At 36.9% G+C, this 21,356-nt stretch overlaps 1 protein-coding gene across 5 annotated transcripts; it reads left to right on the top strand.

Annotated features, from left to right (window-relative positions):
* The first annotated feature begins 4,772 nt into the window (after nucleotides 1–4,772).
* On the top strand, nucleotides 4,773–20,387 carry LOC114322918 (uncharacterized). 5 transcript variants are annotated; one of them, XR_014342312.1, is made up of 4 exons: nucleotides 4,779–5,028; nucleotides 7,960–8,054; nucleotides 17,480–17,719; nucleotides 19,308–20,387. XR_014342312.1 is itself a non-coding variant. In XM_082891830.1 (4 exons), the coding sequence occupies exons 3-4, from the start codon at nucleotides 17,584–17,586 to the stop codon at nucleotides 20,128–20,130; spliced, it is 954 nt and encodes a 317-aa protein (XP_082747956.1). In that variant the 5' UTR covers nucleotides 4,779–5,028; nucleotides 7,960–8,054; nucleotides 17,480–17,583; the 3' UTR covers nucleotides 20,131–20,387. The 5 variants fall into 5 exon arrangements, 2 of the variants coding, with proteins under 2 accessions (XP_082747956.1, XP_082747955.1); XR_014342310.1 differs by having other exon boundaries at nucleotides 17,445–17,719; XM_082891830.1 differs by having other exon boundaries at nucleotides 19,313–20,387.
* Nucleotides 20,388–21,356: the final 969 nt, after the last annotated feature.

Raw genomic sequence — 21,356 nt, 5'->3', positions numbered from 1 at the left:
GTTTACTTAAACAGGCTAATGAGCCGGCTCGCATCCTAAGCACAATGAGCCGATATTCAGGCTTTTGAACTTTTTTTTTTTTTGTCTTTATTTTTTATATTTTTGTTGGGCTTGCAGGCCAAGCTTCAACACCTTAGCCCAGGTTTAACCCAAATCTTATTGGGAAGGGCAAAAGTTCAATAGGATTGAGGTCAAGTCGTAAGCCTTTAGAATAAATAATGATCTTTCTGCAGCAATGAGGTTTACTTAAATTACAAATTATCCCCTGTGATTTTAGAAATTATATTATGCTCCCTAAGGTTTCTAATTTATAACAAATATGTCCTTTTATTAATAAATCATTAAGTTAATTAACAGTTTTTAATAATGCTAAAATTTTATTTCAATTAATAATTCAGATAATTTTATTATTGTATTGGTGGACAGTTAGAAATTTTACTTTTTCAATTAATTCTGTTAAATAAAAAATTATGACAATGAGGTATTTGTAATTTTTCAAACCAGAGGGAGCAATTCGTATTTTAAGTAAAATTAAGTGGTGTATTTGTAATTTATCCTAAATTTTTTAAATCTGTAATTATTTTTATAGTAGATTTCCTTTAGGATTAGGATTAACTATTTTGTGGGACTTATTGCTTCAAAAGGGTCTTGAAATGAAGCATCCATACATGTTTTGTTGAGATTTTTATATCATATCCTATCAGTGCACATGGGGACACCAAAAACACAAGAAAATATCATTTCGCCCCTCATATGTTTATGAATTTTTTAATTTGATCCATAGATTTCGATTAATATCAATTTTATACCCAAACTTCTGAAATTTTGATCAAATTGGCCATTGCTGTCACATTTCGTCTACAATTGGACGGAATGTGCTGACGTTGAGGGCGAATTGATTTTTAAGGTATAGTTTGGAACGCAAATTGATTTTTAATTTGAGGGACAAATTGATTTTTAATTTATAGTTTGGGGGTAAAATAAAATTTCAAATGAATTTTGGTGTCACGTCAGCACATTTCGTCTAATAGTCCCGCTGGGTAACTCAAATAATTTGTGGCTCAAATAGCTTGAGGTGCCAAAACGACGTCATTTTGACACATTTTTTTTTCTTTTCTTCTTCTTTCCTTACTGTTCTATCTGTTTTCTCTCTGAAATAGAAAGAAGAAGGAGAAAAGAAGGAGAGGAGGAAGACCAGAGAAGGATAAAAGAGGGACGAAAAGAGAAGAGGGAGGGGGATCAGAGAAAGAGAGAAGAGAGAGGGGGAATAGAGAGAGAGAGAGAGAGAGAAGAGGAAGGAACAAAGAAAGAGAGAGCCGGAATTCCCACCCACCGACTCCGCCATCACCTTTGCAAACTGTAACGCCCCAACCTTTCATATGTTATCGATATTGTTCGCTTTGGGCCACGCTCGCACGGATTTGTTTTTCCCAGTGGGCCACGCCCGTACGGATTTGTTTTTTTCCAGTGGGTCACCCATTCCAGAACTACTCCAGCCTAAGCATGCTTAATTGAGAGTTCTATTAGGGATTTCACCACCCGAGAAAAGGCCTCGATATTATATAAGGGTTCAGATTTTTACTTTTATAGCCTAGGAACTCCCCTTCCATGCCCGATGTGGGACACCGAGACCTTATAATCCATCGCCCTTAGGGCTGCAAGTTCTTGTGCAGTAGCTTGCCAGCTCACAAGCCCGTTCACATGTACCAAGAGATATTAGGGGCCCATACTCGGTACTCCGGAGAGTCGGCTTTGATACCATTTGTAATGCCCCAACCCTTCACATGTCATCAATATTGTCCGCTTTGGGCCACGCTCGCACGGATTTGTTCTTCCTAGTGGGTCACCTATCCCAGAACTACTCCAGCCTAAACACGCTTAATTGGGGAGTTATACTAGGGATTTCACCACCTAGGAAAGTGCCTCAATACTATATAAGGGTTCAGATTTTTACTTTTATAACCGAGGAACTCCCTCTTCGTTCTCGATGTGGGACACCGGGACCTTACACAAACCTTCCACCCACCAGCGTAGCCATCACTGTCGCTCATCGCCATCACTGTTGCAAATATCTTAACCCACCGGCGCTACTATCACCGTCGTCCGTTGCAACCCTTCTCTGTATGTATACATAGATCTGTGTATACACACATAGATTTGTATATATATCTCTCTCTCTCTCTCTGTTTCCCCTTTATTCTTTTCTTTTTCTCTCTTCCTCCCTTCTCTCTTTGTTCCTCCTCTCTTTCTTTTCTCGCCTCTTTGTTTTAAAGAGAAAATAGAGGGAAAAAAATGCCCAAAACGCAAATCGATGTCGTTTTGGCATTCGGGGCACTCGAGCCTTTGAAATTTCGAGCTATGAAACAATTTTCTTTCATCTAATTATAGACAGAATGTGACGGTAAGGGCCAAATTGATCAAAATTTTGAAAAGTTTGTGTGAAAATTGATATTAATTGAAATTTGAGGGTCAAATTAAAAAATAAATGAAAATTTAGGGAGCAAAATGATATTACCTCTAAAAAACACACTAAAAAACACATTTTTGCATTTCTTTTCCTTTTAACAATTTTTGATATTTAGTTAAAATATCATTGGGTGCAGAAAGCCAAATTTCATTAACTCGCACAGTGAAAATTCACTGAGACACAGTGCAATTTCATTGTGCAATGAAAAATTTCATTGAGTATTTTATTATGTTTGTATTTCACTATGAGACTTTGAATTTACATATTTTTTAACAAAGAAATGAATGAGAGAGAAATAAAGAAAGAAAAAGATAAAGAGACACCAAAACAAATATAGACCATAGAAGCAAATGAAGAAGCAATAAGGTGGCGTTGGTGGTAGAGTGTTTGAAATGAAGGTAGTAGAGATTATACGTGAACAATGTCGTAAGGCAGTAGTTGTTGTATGAGGTCATTGAAGTCAAGTGAAGGTGATGGTGCATAAACAATCTGATGAAGAAATCGGTGATAATGACAATGGTGGTTGTGATTTGCCAATGGTAGTGTCGTTCAAAATCTAAGATGACATGTGGGGGAGAGAGAGAGAGAGAGGGAAAGGGGGGTAAGCAAACTTTTTGTGCACTAGAACTCTAACAAAAACTTAACTTCATCTCCATGCATATGTATAGAAAATTTAACTTCATATGTAGTCAAAATTTTGGAAAGATTATTTCTATTTTACTCTTTGTTCAAAATAATTTATTATTTTACCTTTTTTGTATGGAAATATAGATAAATGAAAATTGAAAAATTAATTTCAAATTAGTAGAAATTTCGCAGTTAGTTGCACTAGACACACAACTCACTTAAACTCCACTAATTTACAAGTATTTATACGATATTTTCTCATTTTTTTTATATATTTATTTTTATTGGACTTTTGTCCCACCAATAAGGGTGCACACAAGTTGATTTCGGTTGGTTTTCTAAAAAATTCATAAACAAATTTAATTTTGACATATTGAGAATTTTTCAATCCGGCACCAACTTATTCTTAAAATTGACAAGTTAGTTGAATATTTTGACTATTTTAAGCCAATAGTTTGAGTAAGTTGGGCAAGTAGAAATACAAAATAAATAAAAAAAAGTCACTTGTACAACCTTGGTTTTTTCATTTTTGTTTTTGTGTTTTCTTTTAAAAATTATGATTTATTCTAAATATTGACAAAAAAAAACTCACAAATTAATTGAATATATGATCGATATTATTCAAAATTATATTTTACAAAGTAATAAGCAAAATAATCAAATTAAGAAAAATTATACAATGAAAATGATAGGTGCCGCGCGACTACTAGCATTAGAATTTGAAAAAGCTCAGTATAAAATAATTTTGCATTTATGTAAGCGGGTTATAGGTAAATTGATAAATTTTAAGTTTTGTTTGGTAAGATGGTTGAAACTAAAAAGATAAAATAAGTTACAAAGTTAATAAAATAAAATGTCACATTCAGATTATAATTATTTCATTTTTTCTTTTACAAAACTATAAAAAAAAAGTCAAAAGTTCATTTCACATGAAACTTTTTGACTATGCTAAAATAGTTAAAAAAACTAACAAATTAGGTTAAAAAAATTCTTCCCAAGCGAAGGCTTAATCAATTTGCCAATGTTTATTCACACCAATCTCAACAAATTTTGAGTTAAATTATAACTAAAAAGCTACTTTTCTATTTTAGCTAATATTTTTGGTATATACACAGTATATTAGACTCTCTATTTTAAAATTAAATTTTGTAAAATATTTATTTTGTATTGCTAAAAATTAGACAAAGTAGTATAGGAGAAGTTAATTTTGTATTGTTATATATGTGCAGTTTTATATTTTAAAAAAAAATAAATTTGTGCCCAATAGCGGTTGTCTGGCCGGACATCCAAAGTACACAGGATATATCCGTGCAATTTTATATTTCTAAAAAAAAATAGAAAAAAAAATGTGCAACAATCGGCCGTCTGACAGGATGTGACGTCACCCTTAAGAATAAATAATAAAACATTGTATAACCTGTAAATAGTATATCGCTATATGCAACGATGTCCTGTGGCAAAATTAATCGAAAATTATTTTAAAATAATTTGTTAAGACTAATACAATAAGAATTTTATAATTTATTAACTATATTTAACCAAAATCTATGTTTGTTGATTAACTATATATATAATTTATTAATTTATTAACTATATTTAATCAAAATCTATGTTTGTTGATTAATCCATGTTTTTTATAATTCATTAACTATATATATAATTTATTAATTTCTTTGGTAACGATGTCCTCTAAAAGCCACTCAATGCAACTCAACTCAAATCAACGCAATTCAACTCAAACCAACCCAAATCCAGTGGAACAGTGGAACCTTGGATCAACCCGAATCCGATGCATGGTGTTGGTTTGGGGCTCCAATCCGAACAAGGTTTGGTTTGGTGCCTCTAAAACCCAAACCCTCGGCTTCAGTTCCGAGAGATACAGAGAGAACAAAAACACACATCTCATGGCTTTTCTTTTCCAGAAATTTCAAAAGGTACTCTCTCTCTCTCTCTCTCTCTCTCTCTATATATATATATATATGAATGCTTTACAAATTTGCTGTTAATTATGTTTGATTATTGGTATATATCTATGATTCTTTCTGGACAATGCTTGCAATTGATTGAAATTGCTTCCAATTCATTTCTCTTTCTCTTTCTGTTTGGTTGAACTACTCATTTTACATTCAAAACTAGTTTAAGTGGCATACCCACACATAACTATGAACATCCAAATTAAGGGTTTATGATATTTACCAACCCCCCAATTTGTTTGTGACAAGGATTGGACTTTGGGCCTGGCAAATGAACGAATGTACTTACAAATTTACTACTTTTATTTTCGTACAAATTTACTAATTTCTCAATTTTTTTTAACCCAAGTACAATAGAAAGAGTGATAGTTATTATGCTGTATTTCATGGTTTTAATCTCTTTGGATTGAGGTCCCTTGCTTTTTATATGTGCCTATGGTGGTGTGCATTGAGTGGAAAAGTAAGGCTAGCAGTGCAATTGCCAACACCCACTGCACCCAACCACCTCCAACTGCTATTCATTATCCATGGCTAATAGTGCAATTGCCAACACCCATTGTCACAACACTGCCATCATCCACCAACAAATTCCACGACAACAACCCCAACAACGCAACGTCGTTGTTAGTGGAAATTGTGTGAAACCTATGGCTACCCCCAATTCCTATCATTACCAGAGAAATCCCCAAATTGATTGAGGTAGAAGAGGAATTTGAGGATGTGAGCATGCTGTATTGTGTGAGGGAAAGTGGTGGCCCAATAATTTAACTTTAAACATAGCAAATCTTACATCACTGAAGCATTACATCAAAGTTTCAAACAACTTGTAAGTATTTGTGAGTAAGATTTGCGACAAGGGATTGCCACCGTCCTCCCCTCCAACCCTTAACTGCTAACTCCCACCTTTCCATACCACCCCTCGTCCTTCATTCACCCTCCCCTGCCACCCCTAATCCTCTTCCACTCTCCCCGCAACCCCTATCCTCTACCATCACTCATCCATCCTCCCTTGCGATCCCCACTCCCATTCCACCCTCAACCAACACTGAATTGATCATCAAACCACTATATTCACCATTGTAGCCATCCTACAAACAATCACAAGTTTTAACAGATAAAAAATTGATCGACAAACCATTCCAGAGAGACACAACCCCTAGCACAACAACGCAGCAATTCCTCAATCGTAGCAACCAATACACCTCCACCCAACAACATTGCAAACCATCGCTGTCCTCACCCCTCTTTTCGTTCTTTGTTTTCTTCCATCATAACACATCTCATTATTTTTAGGGTTGGGGATTAGGTTTGGGTTTGGGTTTGGGTTTGGGTTATTAAGGTTAAAATTGGTATTTTTGAAATTTTTGATGATGATGTCATCAAAATTTGTTAGTTGATTGTGGGTTAATAGGGGGTATTGTAATGAGATTTGGAACCTTAAAGAGTGGAATGTAATTTTCATAATGTGAGGGAATCAATTGTATATTTCATAAACCTGGGTGGATATATTTACCGAAAATTTTATAAGTTTATGGTAAAAATGAAGATTTTTACTTGCTTTTGAAAAATAAAATTGGCTAGGGAGAAAAATAATTGATAGTATGATTGATGTAGATGTGTAAGATTGATGTATACATAAGACCACTAGATGGGTTGGGCAATCTAAAGCGAGGGCCAGTCGTAATCTTATGGACAATTGTCACTAGTTAGAATTTGTATAGGAAATGATAAGAGCACAAAGGTTTTGTAATTGGTGGGACAAGTACAGATTGGGAGGAACATGTTAGGTCACTTGGACATTTATGTCAAAAGGGAAAAAGAGAAATAAACTATGTTCTATTGATGCGGATAACAACCTCACGTACATAGGAAACTATTATGTGAGAAAAAAACACACACACACACACACACACACACAAAAATGTAATAAAATTTCAAAATTTATTTATTTATTATTTGCTGGGGAAATGAAATTAGCTTTGGCCAATCAAAATATGATGAGTAGTTTTTCTTCATTTTTTGATTTTGTTTTTCAGTCCAACAGCAGCTTGTGTATCGCTTGATAGTTGATACTGTTACACTGTGACCCTCACAGTTATGTCTCCTAGTATCACAATTTAGAGCCATGTTGTTTAACCTTTGGCTAAGTTTTTAACGTGATATGTTTTGCACCAAAAGATTCTAAAGAGAAGGAGTTTATATATTTTAATCGCACATGCACCTTTTTATTAAAGGTTCTTTTGTGGAAGCAAACCACACTATCCACTTGGTTTGTTAAATTGAATCAATTGTCTTCATTACATTCAAGGGGGTTTTACTCATTAGAAGTGGATGGTTTTTTCGAAGAATCCATATTTGAGATGATACATAAATAGTGGAGCAGCTTGAGCTTCCATACTTTAATTTGTCACTACCTCTTATTCACTTCCCGCCACTGTCAATTAACCTTACTCATTGTTGCACCTTTATCTCCAATGTTATTTATTTATTTATTTATTAATATAAATTTATGGTTACATGTGGGACAAAGAGTTATATAGAGTATGCTCAATACAACTACTTTAGATGTCTTCATGTCAAGATTTTGAATACTTGTGTTATATTTAGGCATGTTTTGGGAGTTTTCCTACCAACTAACAGATTTCACCTCCTTATTCCAAATATGTATTTACAATATCAATGACCCCATTGGGTTGGCCACAAAACTACAACATGGCATCTGCATCCAATTTGGGATAATTTATCTTGTTACAGTACTGCAGAATTTGTTAGTTGATAGATTCCTCCATATGTTAAATGTGGCTCCCCTGCTTTAGTCCTAAACATTGCTGCTGTTCAATCTTTCCATCATCTTCTTAATAAGGTTTTTCTATTTCTTCATTTTGCTATCAGGGTGTGAGAATTCTTGCAAAAAGTCCCACATTTGCTAGAAATCCAAGGCACATTCAATTTGAGGCTGATATAAATCGCCTCTTTCTTTACACCAGGTTCATATTATTTGGTTATTGAGTTAACCATTGTTCATGTTACTCTTGTCCCGAGACTACTTTTGCCTTTCACAACACCTATGTTTCGTGCTTTAAAGTTATGAATGCATTAATGCTTGATTGACCTGAGTTTTGTGGCCTTGAAAAAGAAGAAATTTTAACAATTGTTAATGTATTGAAAATGGTGTCATGTATTCTGGATAGGTCATAATAAGAGGCAAATTCATCTTGAATTCTTGAAGTATCTATTATCGACAATAATCTTATGGTATTTCAATTTGAGCAATATATAATTTTTGTTTCTACCTAGAAATCTAGTAGTAAGGCTTTGAATTTGTAATTAGGGTATGCATTCTATTTTGTAAATTCTTTATATAATGCCTTTCAAGAGAACTTCGCCGGGGTTGTTAACAACTCTGCCGGTCCCAAGCTCGGGTTAAGGAGGAGGGATGTGTGTTAGGTAGCCGACAGCCAATACGTAAAAAAGTCGCTCGGATCCCTTATGAAAATGAATCCTACTTTGAATCGTTTAAATGCTAGGTCGTTCCCCTCAAGTGACGCGTTGCGCCTGCCTCCGGGTGTTTCGAAAAATGAGCAAGGGGCGCCGCATCGACGCCTGGGTGCGGTAAAAAATTGGCGAAGGTTTCCGCGTTTTTCTGGACGAGCGCGGGTAAAGAAGCTAGTCCAAGACTATAGGTTTAGGGTAGCCACTTGGAACATAGAAACCTTAACTGGTAGGACGATGGAATTGGTAGATGTTATGATTAGGAGGAGAGTTAGTATAGCTTGCATACAAGAAACTAAGTGGACAGGAGAGAAAGTTAGGGAAATTGAGGATACTGGTTTTAAACTTTATTATAGTGGTAAGGATAAACGCAGGAATGGGGTAGGAATTATAATTGCCAAGGGTCTTGTGGAAAGTGTGGTGGCGGTCACTAGGAAAGGAGATAGGATTATGCTAGTTAAACTAATTATTTGAGGGAATATAGTGAACATTATTAGCGCTTACGCCCCTCAAGTAGGGTTAGATGATCAGACTAAGAGGGATTTTTGGGAGCAAATGGATGAGATCTTATAGGAGATACCCGTAGGAGAGAACCTGGTATAGGTGGAGATTTTAATGGCTATGTGGGTATAGATAAACTAGGTTATGAAAGGGTGCATGGTGGATACGGTTTTGGTGACAGAAATGAGACTGGAGAGAGAATCTTAGATTTTGCGTTGGCTTCTGACCTGGTGGTGGCCAATACTATGTATAAGAAGAGGGAGGAGCATTTGATAACCTTTAAGAGTGGATTAGTTAAGTGTCAAATAGATTACTTCTTAGCAAGAAAAGTGGACTGCCTAAAATGCAATGATTGTAAGGTGATTCCTGGAGAGAGTCGGATCTCTCAACATAGGATTTTGGTACTAGATTTATGTTTTAGAGGGCAATACCAAGCTAGGAAGGATGGTGGGCGTCGTAGGACAAGATGGTGGTGCCTAAAAGGGGATAAACTAGAAATATTTAAGAATTGAATGGATAAGGAAGGTACTTGGGACTTAGAAGGTGATGCTAACACTATGTGGAATTCGATGGCCAATTGTATGAGGAGAATCTCAAGGGAAGTGTTTGGAGAGTCGAAAGGAACGGGACCTAGCTCTAAGGAAACTTGGTGGTGGAGGGAAGAGGTTCAAGCGGTAGTTAAGGCAAAAAAAGAGTGCTTTAAAAAGTGGCAGAATGATAGAACTGAGGAAAACCTTAAGAGTTATAGATTGGCTAATAAGGAGGTCAAGAAAGTAGTGAGAGAGACTAAGTTGAAAGCTTATGATGACCTATACACTAGACTAGATAGTAAGGAGGGAGAGAAGAGGGTATACAAACTTGCTAAGATACGGGAGAGGAAAACAAGATATTTTAATCAAGTAAAGTGCATCAAGAGTGAGGATTCTATCGTATTGGTGAATGATGATGAGATTAAGGAAAGATGGAAGAATTATTTTGAGAAACTGTTAAATGAGGAACATGGAAGTACGACAATAGGGGAAGAAATAGCCAGTAATACGATAAATCAAGACTATAGGTTCTATCGCAGGATTAGGAACTTTGAAGTGGAGATTGCATTTAAGAAGATGAAATCAAACAAGGCTTTAGGACCCGATGATATCCCTATTGAAGCTTGGAAGTGTTTGGGTAAAAAGGGAGTTGCTTGGTTGACTTGGTTGTTTAGCAAATTTTGTTGACTAGGAACATGCCAGATGAGTGGAGGAAGAGTATTTTAGTGCCCATCTATAAGAATAAAGGTGATGTCCAGAATTGTAACAACTATAGAGGAATCAAGCTAATGTGTCATATAATGAAAGTTTGGGAGAGGGTGATGGAACGCTGATTGTGTGACATAACAGAGATGTCAATGAATCAATTTGGGTTTATGCCTGGTAGGTCAACAATGGAAGCGATCTATCTTTTGAAGAGAGTAATAGAAAAGTATAAAGAAAAGAAAAGAGACATTCATATGGTGTTTATCGAACTTGAGAAAGCATATGACAGAGTGCCCCGAGATATAATATGGTGGGTGTTAGAGAAGAAAGGGGTGACAAAAGGCTACATTGACGTGATTAGAGACATGTATGAAGGGGTGGCGACCACTATTAGATCGCCAGCTGGAGAGACAAATGAATTTCCTATCACTGTAGGGTTACATCAAGGATCTACCTTAAGTCCTTATCTTTTTGCTTTAGTTATGGACGAGTTGACGATAAATATTCAGGATGACGTGCCATGGTGTATGCTTTTTGCAGACGATATTGTGTTAGTGGATGAGACTAGAGAAGGAGTTAACACAAAGTTGGAGATTTAGAGAAAAGCTCTTGAATCTAAAGGATTCCGAATAAGTAGAACTAAGACAGAGTACATGGAGTGTAAATTTAGTAACAGTAACAATGAAAACAGAGGAGAACTGAAGATTGAGAACCAAGAACTGCCTAAGAGTGAACATTTTCGTTATTTAGGGTCGATCATCACAACAGCGGGAGAGATTGATGCAGATGTGGCCCATAGGATTAAGGTGGGATAGTGTAAATGGAGAAGTGCGTCTGGGGTATTGTGCGATAAACAAATACCCACTAGACTAAAATGTAAGTTTTATAGAACGGCTATTAGACCAGCTATGTTGTATGGGACGAAGTGTTGGGCAACCAAGAAACAACATGTAGATAAGATGAGTGTGGCTAAGATGAGGATGCTAAGGTGGATGTGTGGTAAGACTAGACAAGACAGGATTAGGAATGAGTGTATTCGGGAATGGATAGGAGTAGCACCGATAGAAGATAAGTTGAGAGAGAATCGTTTGAGATGGTTTGGTCATATTCAATGGAGACCAACAGCGGCAGTAGTGAAGAGATGCGATACTGTAACGGAAGATGGAAGTGTTAGGGGACGGGGTAGGCCTAGATTAACGTTGACTAGCGTTATAAATAGAGATATGAATCTACTTAATTTGACTAATGAAATGGCCTTTGATAGGGCCGCGTGGAGAAGAAGGATTCATGTAGCCGACCCCATTTGATGGGACTTAAGGCTTGGTTTGGTTTGGTTTGGTAATGCCTTTCAAGATAAAAATCTACCCAATGGGACAATATTAACTTATTAAATACTTAATGAACTTGGCTTAAATGACAAAAAGATCTTGACTAGCAGGAGTTGAGAGTTCTAGTTGACCTTGAACAACTTTTGGTTTACATCATTATTATTTTTTCCCTTATTGAACTTAGAGGAAATAGTTTGACTTCTAGTGATGATTTGAAACTTTCGGGATTCAAATTGTGAATCAAAGTGGCATTGTATTAAATCGCGAATAAAATCAAATTGTGAATTATAAAGATTCAGCCACTTTTTTTTTTTTTTTTTAATTATATAGAAAAATATATCTATACACTTACTTAGGGATTAAATATATCTCATAATATGAAATATCTAGATTCAAACTCCTAAAAATGTTGTTTTGAATAATGATCAAGTAGTCTAATAGATAAGAAGTTAACACATGTTCTAATATAAGATCTCCACCTTACCTTTTTCCTTTTAAATATTTGTTATCAACCATTCTCACTAGATGCCTTTAAAAGATTCCTTTTATAACTATAAACACTTGGATAAAGTTGATTATCAAAACCTAGAATATTATGTAGGGAGAAGATTCTATTTTTTTTTCCTTCTTAGTTCAAGGTTTGAGTCTTTGAGAGTAAATAGGAAGGGAGAAAGTCAAAGGATAGCATATAGTAATCGTAAAGACCTTAGAAAAATTGTGTGAACTCTTTTTCAAAAATTAAAAAGCAAAAAAGAAGTCAAAATTGATTTCAGCGAATCAAAAGTGAATCAATCGATCCACCGATTCACTCACGGTTCACAACTATTTGTGATTTATGCAACATGTTCATATCGATTACTGACTGAATTGAATTGAATCGAATTGTACGATTCAAATCGCAAACCGTATGATTCCAATAATAGAATAACAATACTTGGCATTAGTGTTATTAAAGGCGATAGGTGCATCAAGGCGCCAAGGTCTCGTTGGGCCTCGGCTCAAGGCGCAAGTCGAGGAGCAGGCTCCATTGAAGCGAGGCGCACCTTGTACGAAAAAATAAAAATAAAAATAAAAAATTAATGTAAGTAAATAATAGGGTTCAATATAAACAAAATGAAATGTTAAAATTTAGTGTTCTTCGGAGATTAGGAATTAGGGTAATTTTTCATTTATCATTGATTTGGGTTGAATGCCCAATGTATTGGCATCTATAATAAGAGTAGGGATCTCCTGTAGCTGCACTAAAAAAAAAAATTAATTGAAGTAATACTAAAAAAAATCCCTAAGACACAAGCCTTGGACCTTATTGTGCCTTGGACCAGTTAGGCGCCTTATCAAAGTCATCTAGCCTAGAACACTACAAGGCACAAATCTTGGGTCTAAATGGGACTTGGGCCTAGGAGCACGGCTAGGCGCGCCTTATCGAAGTCGACTGGCCTGGAACATTACAAGGCGCAAACCTTGGACCTGGATGGGACTTAGGTCTAGGTGCGCCTTTAATAACACTGGGCATAATTTTACAAATATTTATGATTGTCTACGTTACACAGACTCTTTGAAATTTGAGAGGTACCCGTGTCGACACGACACTATATGACGCGAGTACGAGTGCGGGATATGGCTCTTTACAAGTGGATACGACTCTATTTGCCCTAAATGCAGAAAAAACGAAAGAGAGAGCAAGGAGAGAACCTATCGCTGGTTTCGATCCTCTATTCAACGACTTCAACAAGTGTGGCCCCTTCAATCCCGTGCTGTTGGCTTTGACTTCTCCTTCGACTTCAACAAGCATGGCCCATTCGACTTTGATGAGCACCACTATAGACGATCTTTGTCTTCGTCTCTCTCTCTCTCTCTCTATATATATATATATATGTCGATCTTTGTTTTCTTTCTCTTCTCTTTGTCGATCGCTTTTCTCTTCTTTGTTCTCTCTTCTCCTCTCTATGTCGGTGAATATCAATCTCTTTTCTGTCTCTCCCAAAAGAAATTCAATTAAATCATATATAATAAAAAAAATCTAATAAAATCTATAAAACAAATCATCCATTTTTTATTTATTATTTATCTTAACATAATTTGTTATTCTTTATTTGTTATATATATATATATATATTTTTATTTATAATATATATATATATATATCAATTAAAAATCAAACAAATTAAAAATATTATTAATAAAAATAATACATAAGATAAAAAAATAATAAATATATTTAAAAAGTAACTATTTAACTCATCTTCATATAATAAATATATTTAAAAAATAACTATTTAACGTATCCTCGTACCTGTATTCAAATTTGGATCCATATCCACGTATCCTTGTTAAAATCCACCCACTACACCACTACCACCTCACCTACTCCACTAAACCTAACCCACTACACCACTATCACCTCCACTTCACCTACTCCACTAAACCTAACCCACTACACCACTACCACCTCCACTTCACCTACTCCACCTACCACCTACTACCACCTACTCTTCTATATATAGGAATCATTGTAACATATCTAAAAATCAATCAATAATACAATTCTCTATTTCTCTTTATACATTAAATTTCTACATGGTATCAGAGCAAGGTTAAGCACTTAGTATTTTTCGTTTCACCGGCGGGCGGCAACCTCGCCTTGGCCGCCCGCCGGACCTCAACCTATTCCGCTTATTTTCTACACATACCTTCCCATCACTGCCTAAATCCTCTCTCTTGAGGCCAATGTGAATTCCTCTTCTTCATAATCTGCACTAACTGTGGCATCTTTTCCTGGGGCAAACTCTGCAACCCAACACTCAATCTATGCTTCTCCTCCATGCTCATTTGCCTCTTGTTAGGATCCTTCGCCTTCGGCTTTGGTTTGGGCTTCGCCACAGCCTTGAGCTTCACTGCAGCTTTCAGCTTCACGGCAGCCTTCGGTTTCATAGCAGCTTTTGGCTTCGCAGCTGGCTTGGCCTTTGCCGCTGGCTTGGGCTTCACAGCGGCTTTAGCTTTTGGCGCAGCAGCTTTTGTCTTAGCCGGAGCCTTCTTTTCCTTTTTCGCTTTTACAGCCTTCGGCTTTGCTTCCCTCTGGTGGCTCCCCAGGTTCCACCTGAGCTGCATGATTCATTTATAGCTGCAATTGATAAGGGAAGTATTAGAACAATGCCCAATAGAAGTATGCCAGCTGCTCCTTACCCTACTCCTGGAGCACTATTAATAGGTGATGCTTTCAACATGCGTCATCCTTTAACTGGTGGAGGAATGACTGGAGCCCTGTATAAGGTGTTTTGTGCATCTCCTGATCAAGCAAGGAAGGAAATGCGTGAAGCATGTTTTGATTATTTGAGCCTTGGAGGTGTGTGTTCAACAGGACCAGTGGCTTTACTCTCTGGTCTAAATCCTAGCCCATTGAGCTTGATACTCCATTTCTTTGCTATAGCCATATATGGTGTTGGCCGTCTCTTGCTACCATTTCCTTCCCCTAAGCGCCTGTGGATAGCAGCTAGATTATTTTTGGGTGCATCGGCTATCATTTTTCCCCTCTTTCTCTCACATGGGCTTGTCCCCTCTCTCTCCTCCGTTTGATTTCAAAATCTATTATTTTTATTTATTTTCTCCAAACCACTTTCCTTATTTCCCCCATCTTTCATTTTGATTTCAAATATATTTTTATTATTTCTTTCTTTATTTTTCTTTCACATTATTTTTTAATCTTTTTCAAATTCCATTCATACCATATAGCTTTGCACACCAAACCATCTTTTATTCATCTCAGGGATCAACCCCGATCACAATTTTAACCAAAAAAAAAAAAAAAAAAAAAAAAAAAAAAAAAACAACCACAACAACACAAACCACAACACCACAAGATTTGTTTTCTTTTCTGCAGACGGCCACCCACCGACCTCACTTTTTCGCCTATTCCGCCGGTCTTTTCTTCTTGCCTCCGTCCTGGGCGGCCCTTGACGGTGTTGCCTCCGTGTTTCCCACTCCACTGGGCACGATCACTCCACCCTGCTCCTCCACTACAGCATATGGCGGACCTCCAAATCGGAACATAACGGTGGCCTTCCGCTTCAGCTCCTTATTTTCCGCCTTTAGCACACTTATCTCTGCTCGCGCATCCTTATACATGCGTTGGAGCAGAGCCAGTTGGGCGTTTAACTGCTGCACCTCATTTGTCCTACTCTGTAGCCGGTGCGACAAGTTTGTGACCGCAGTCATAGTTTCAACACAGGACTTCAATGTATACTGATTAGCTTCAATATCCGTTTGCACTGCCATTTTTTGCTCCACCGACCGCATCGGAAAGTTCAACGGAGCAAAACCAGAGGTGTTTGGTTGAGGTTCACAGGCCACCGCACCAGTTATCTCTCTTGTTGACTCGTTGAGGTCGGGAAAGAGAGTGAGCAGACCACGGGAAGAAGAGGCTATGTTCTGGGTAGCTGAACGGGAAGAAGAAGCCATGTTTTTTGGGTTGCTGAGTGTTTCAGAGAAGGGTTGGTTACAGAATGTTACAGAGAACGAAGAGGTTTCAACTGGTTTGTTATGCTTCCAAGCCTCAGACTTCGCTTTGGTCTATAAAGACAGAGACGACGAGGCCGACACGCGCTCTGTCAATCACGTGCATCGCCGCGTGTCAGGCGCCCCTTTTGATGGCTCGATGCTTTCTGTCGGGCACGTCTTTTGATGAAGTGGGCGCGCCTTTTGATGGCACGCCTTTTTATGGATTGGGCATGCCTTTTTATGGCACGCCTTTTGAAAGATTGGGCACACCTTTTGAGGGTGCGACTTTTTAAGGGTCCGACAAGACTCTGTAAACTGTCCCGACATTGATTCCGGTTAGCTCCTTCATGGGTCCGACAAGACTCTGTAAACTGTCCCGACATTGATTCCGGTTAGCTCCTTCATGGGTCCGACAAGACTCTGTAAACTGTCCCGACATTGATTCCGGTTAGTTTCTACAAGGGTCCAGCAAGACTCCGTAAACTGTCACAACATTGTCTGCTACAACGGTCCGACATGACCCCATAAACTGTCTTCTACATCGGTCTGACACCGCCATCCAGTGTCCTCTACACCGTTATGACACTACCATACAGTGTCCTCTACAACGTTATGACACCCCCATACAGTGTCCTCTACAACGTTATGACACCACCATCCAGTGTCTTCACCAATGGTCTGACACGACCATACAGTGTCTCCTATCCTCTTTTATTTTTATGTATTTTCTTGTTTTGTTACTCTCTCCAAACTCAAGTTGGTTAGTTCCTATCCCCCTTGAGTTTGCGGGGGGCTGTTAAAATCCACCCACTACACCACTACTACCTCACCTACTCCACTAAACCAAACCCACTACACCACTATCACCTCCACTTCACCTACTCCACTAAACCTAACCCACTACACCACTACCACCTCCACTTCACCTACTCCACCTACCACCTACTACCACCTACTCTTCTATATATAGGAATCATTGTAACATATCTAAAAATCAATCAATAATACAATTCTCTATTTCTCTTTATACATTAAATTTCTACAATCCTTAAGTTTTAGTTTTGAAGTATCCGACCCTTAGATACACACCCTCACCCGAGTCCATGTAACATAGATGATTGTTGAGCTTTGATGAGGTAATTCACTTTCATAGTGTTGGAAGATTGAGACAAACATCATGATTAATATTTTGCATGTCATGTATTGATGCTCTAATCTACCATGTGCCTTCATGTGAACACGATGCAGCCTTTGTTGCCATATAGTTGCCTTCTTTTCTTTTTGTCATGCTAGTCTTAATTCCTTATGGAAAACCTTGCATATCCAGCTATAATCATTTAGGAAGGAATGCTGATGAATCAGATGCAGAGGCGATCATTGATATGGCCGGTAAGGCCTCCCTTGGTGATCAATAGAAACAGGTTCAAGAAAACATTCATTCTCAAATTAAAACCTTCTGTGCATCAATGGATGAAATTCTTCTTCCTGATTCAAAGAGCATAAATGGATCATCTGAATCAATTTCACAAAGGAATACTGCTGTGACCCATAGTGGCCTTGGCCTTGCTGTTGGAAGGATGAGCCCACAAAATAAAAGTCCTGGTGAGAATTTATCTGCATCTTTATTTCAAACTGTCAGAAATTTGTTTTTATCAACCCCGGGACATTTTAAATTTCACTTTATTAGTGTTTGGAATTACTACAGCTTTTTACTCTATTTGAGCTAACACTGAGTTTGCTTAAATTTACCCACTTCCTGATTTGTAAAATTTATCTTAGAATGTTTATTGTTATCTTATAGAACAAATAGATAGTTTACTGAAACCGTCTAAGACATTGTTTATTTTTATTTTTATTTTTGTTATTTTTCTTTCATAGCTTTGTGTTATTGATTTAAATTAAATTTATTTGGCATCTGGAAAAAAACAGTGAGTGAACTGAGAATAAATTGGTTCCTTTAAGTGCTCCTTGCTGAAACTATATAGTGGCAGGTCTTGAAAAATCATCTTATTATGGGCAATATAGGTAGTACACAATGCATAATAACATAGTTATTATGAACAATAACTATGGTCTTGTTGCATAAGTCACTTGATATGGAAGAGCTTGAAAGGTCTAGGTATGTGAATCCTAGTAGTCAACTACGGCAAAACTATGAGATCATTCTTAGAAATCTAAGCTTGTTGACAAAAGATCTTGACTTGTGCTTAATGCCTTATCCCATCTCACTTCCCCATTACCATTAACATTTGGCACTATCAAAAGCAAGGCCTCTAATCTAGCTTTCACCTCAGCTGTTTCCAGCAATACTATAACAATCACACATCTCAGATAACATCTCTTTCCTTGTATTTTCTCTATATCAATCATGACTATTTTCGAGGGGGTGGAAGAAAAAGAAAAAGAGAACAAGTTAGTGACTGTGAAAAATGATTAGAGGTATATGGGAACTAAGAAAGAAGGATAGTGGTATCAAGGAGCCTCATAAGGCGACTCAGAACTCCTTTTTTCATTTGATGTGACCCCTTGTGTGTTTGTGTGTGTATGTGTGCGTGTGCATTTGAAATAAATAGTTGGGATGTTAGCATTGTACGATCTTACAAACTTTATTTTTTTAATGAGCATTTAGTCATCTTTTATGCATATCTTGGTTGTTTTATTATATGCTAATTTCTTTATGTTATGGCTTAGTCATTTCGATGTGATATACAGAACCGCATCTTCTTTCCCAATTAATGATACTGATGTTGTTCTGTCCTTTTATGTGACATGTTATTGATGATTAACCATCCATATGAAATTATTGTTATATTGTTTTTTCTTTTAATGAGGTTTCCAGGACCTCTTGGAGCATTGAAGTTATTAAGATCTATTAATGATCAACCGATGCTTTGTTTTTCCCTCCCCCCACTAAAACTGTCTGACAAAATTTTGTCTGTGGTTTAAACGTTCTAGTACTAAAATAACTATATTGTCACTTGGTTCTCTGAATTTATCTTGATTGCATTCAATGGAAATAGTAGAAGATTACATAATTATATCTGTTTGCGTGCCTGTATCAAATTTTAATCACTGTAGTCCGTACCTAGCTTGGTCATCTGGCGAATTTATGCCTATATTATTTGGTGTGGAACTCCCAATGATTTTGAGTAACTTTTAATGCTGGAATCTGATTATCATGAATTTTCAGCACAGCTGTACCTGATGCAAAACCGTTAAAACCTGCTGAGTGGTCTCAGAGTCTAAAGAATCTCATAGGCTACACTCTTGAGCTCAAACCATCTCAAATTCCGCATAAGGATGTTGGCCAAGGTTTATTCATAGATGGTCAAGCCGATGTTGGTACTGTAATAGCATTCTACCCTAGAATAATTTACTCTCCATCTTACAACCGTTATATTCCTGGATATCCAATAGTTGATACACACAACCCGTACTTGATCACAAGGTACGACGGAACTGTTATCAATGCACCGCCTTGGGGTGTTGGGGGTGAAATCGGTGAAGTGTGGGACTTGTCGAGTGTTATTAAATCTAGGCCAAATGTGAAAGATGATGCTAATAATAAAGGTTCTGACCAAATTTGGAAGACGCTCAATAAACCTTTGCAAGCCACACGAGGGGCCAGTAGTGGCGATGTGTTGAAGCGGAGAAACCCACTAGCTTTTGCCCATTTTGTGAACCACCCTGCAAAAGAGATGGTCCCAAATGTAATGGTTTGCCCTTATGATTTTCCGTTAACTGAGAAGGATATGAGAACCAATATACCAAACATAAAGTTTGGAAGTGGAGAGGAAGCGAAGATGAAGAGGTTTGGAAGTTTTTGGTTTAAATCTTGGGGATCTAGCAGCAGTGAATCTGATGTTCTGGTTCTTAAGGCTCTTGTCCTTGTGGCCACTAGGCCATTTTGTCATGAAGAGGTGCTCTTGAACTACAGGTTAAGCAACTCCAAGCGGCGACAATCCTGGTATACTTCAATAGATGTGGAAAAGGATTGGAGAAAGTGGAGGTGAATTAGAGAATTGGATATTGAAGCAACTTCTTGTTGTTCTTTTTTTATTTTTATTTTGAATTCAGGTTTACAACCATATGCCATTGTGGCATTACATGATCATTTCTTTAGTAGCTGTCTCACTTGAGTTTCTTTGTTCCTTGGATTTTTTCCTCTCTTTTTGGATGTCATTATAAAGCTTTTTTACAATTTTACCTTTTTGATTGTAACCTAACAATGAAGTGGACTATGCTGAAATCATCATGTTGACATTCTCTCTCTCTCTCTCTCTCTCTCTCTCTCACACACACACACACACACACACACGGCATGGTGAAAATATTATCAGGCCAAATTTATAAGTGGAAGCATGTTCTGAATTATGGTTGCTTGTAATTTGAAGCATATTTCCTAGAAGTAAACTCAAAGTAACATATTTATCGCATATATTGGTTGATTTTAAAAGGCCGAGTGTTATGATCCTACATCCCTTAAGAGTTGGTTTGATCATGTGAATATAAGCTCTTAGGTATCCTCTCCTTGCAAGCTAGTTTTCAAGGGTTAATTCTACTTACGGATTTTTATTATTTGGTATAAAATTTGGCTACCATGTTGAGTATAGAATCATGTGAGTTACTGTTTAATGATTCAAGCCTCAGAGGGGGCAACCTATATGCCAACAGAGAGAGCGAACTATAGGCTAGATGAAGACACTAGTATTGTAACAGTACCAACACACTTTTTACAAGTACACAAGCCAAATCTAAGCGTAAACTTGTGTATGGTGAGGTATGGGGAGCTTGAGTTCCAACACATCTTGGAGATGACTTTTTTTCTTGAAACACCATACAAAGTGAGTACTAAACTTTTTCAGTGGTTAGATTTATGATTGTGATTACAATATTCTTTTTTCTAGTTATATTAGTGAGAAAAATATTTAATAAAATATTTAAATGTAAAAAGTAAAAAAGGTAAAATTAAAAATTTAACTACTTCAGTTGCTTATATAAATCAATCAGTTATATAAATCAGCCAACTTGATTGAATTTAGTAAATTATCAAATAACCTTTAATTTTTAATATTCAGTTTTATCAAATATCACCTAAGACAAGTTTGATATGTAGAAAATATTCAGTATTGGAAGAGTGTCACTTGGGGTGGTTTAAGGAAAAGCAAATCAAGCAAGATTTCTTAGGGGGGTTTAACCACGTTAAAATGGGCTAATATATTGTTTGATCTCATATCCA

The sequence above is a fragment of the Camellia sinensis genome, chromosome 10, assembly GCF_055761805.1.
Source record: "Camellia sinensis isolate YWXY chromosome 10, ASM5576180v1, whole genome shotgun sequence".
Classification (NCBI taxonomy): Eukaryota; Viridiplantae; Streptophyta; class Magnoliopsida; order Ericales; family Theaceae; genus Camellia; species Camellia sinensis.
Note: the sequence above shows the minus strand (reverse complement) of the source record. Positions and strands in the feature narration are given on the sequence as shown.

Bases quoted from the DNA above. Each gene is read 5' to 3' on its own strand.
- LOC114322918 (XM_082891830.1), top strand. From the start codon at position 17,584: ATGGATGAAATTCTTCTTCCTGATTCAAAGAGCATAAATGGATCATCT. The intron at 17,720-19,312 runs GTGAGAATTTAT...TTTTCAGCACAG, and splicing joins CCCACAAAATAAAAGTCCTG to CTGTACCTGATGCAAAACCG.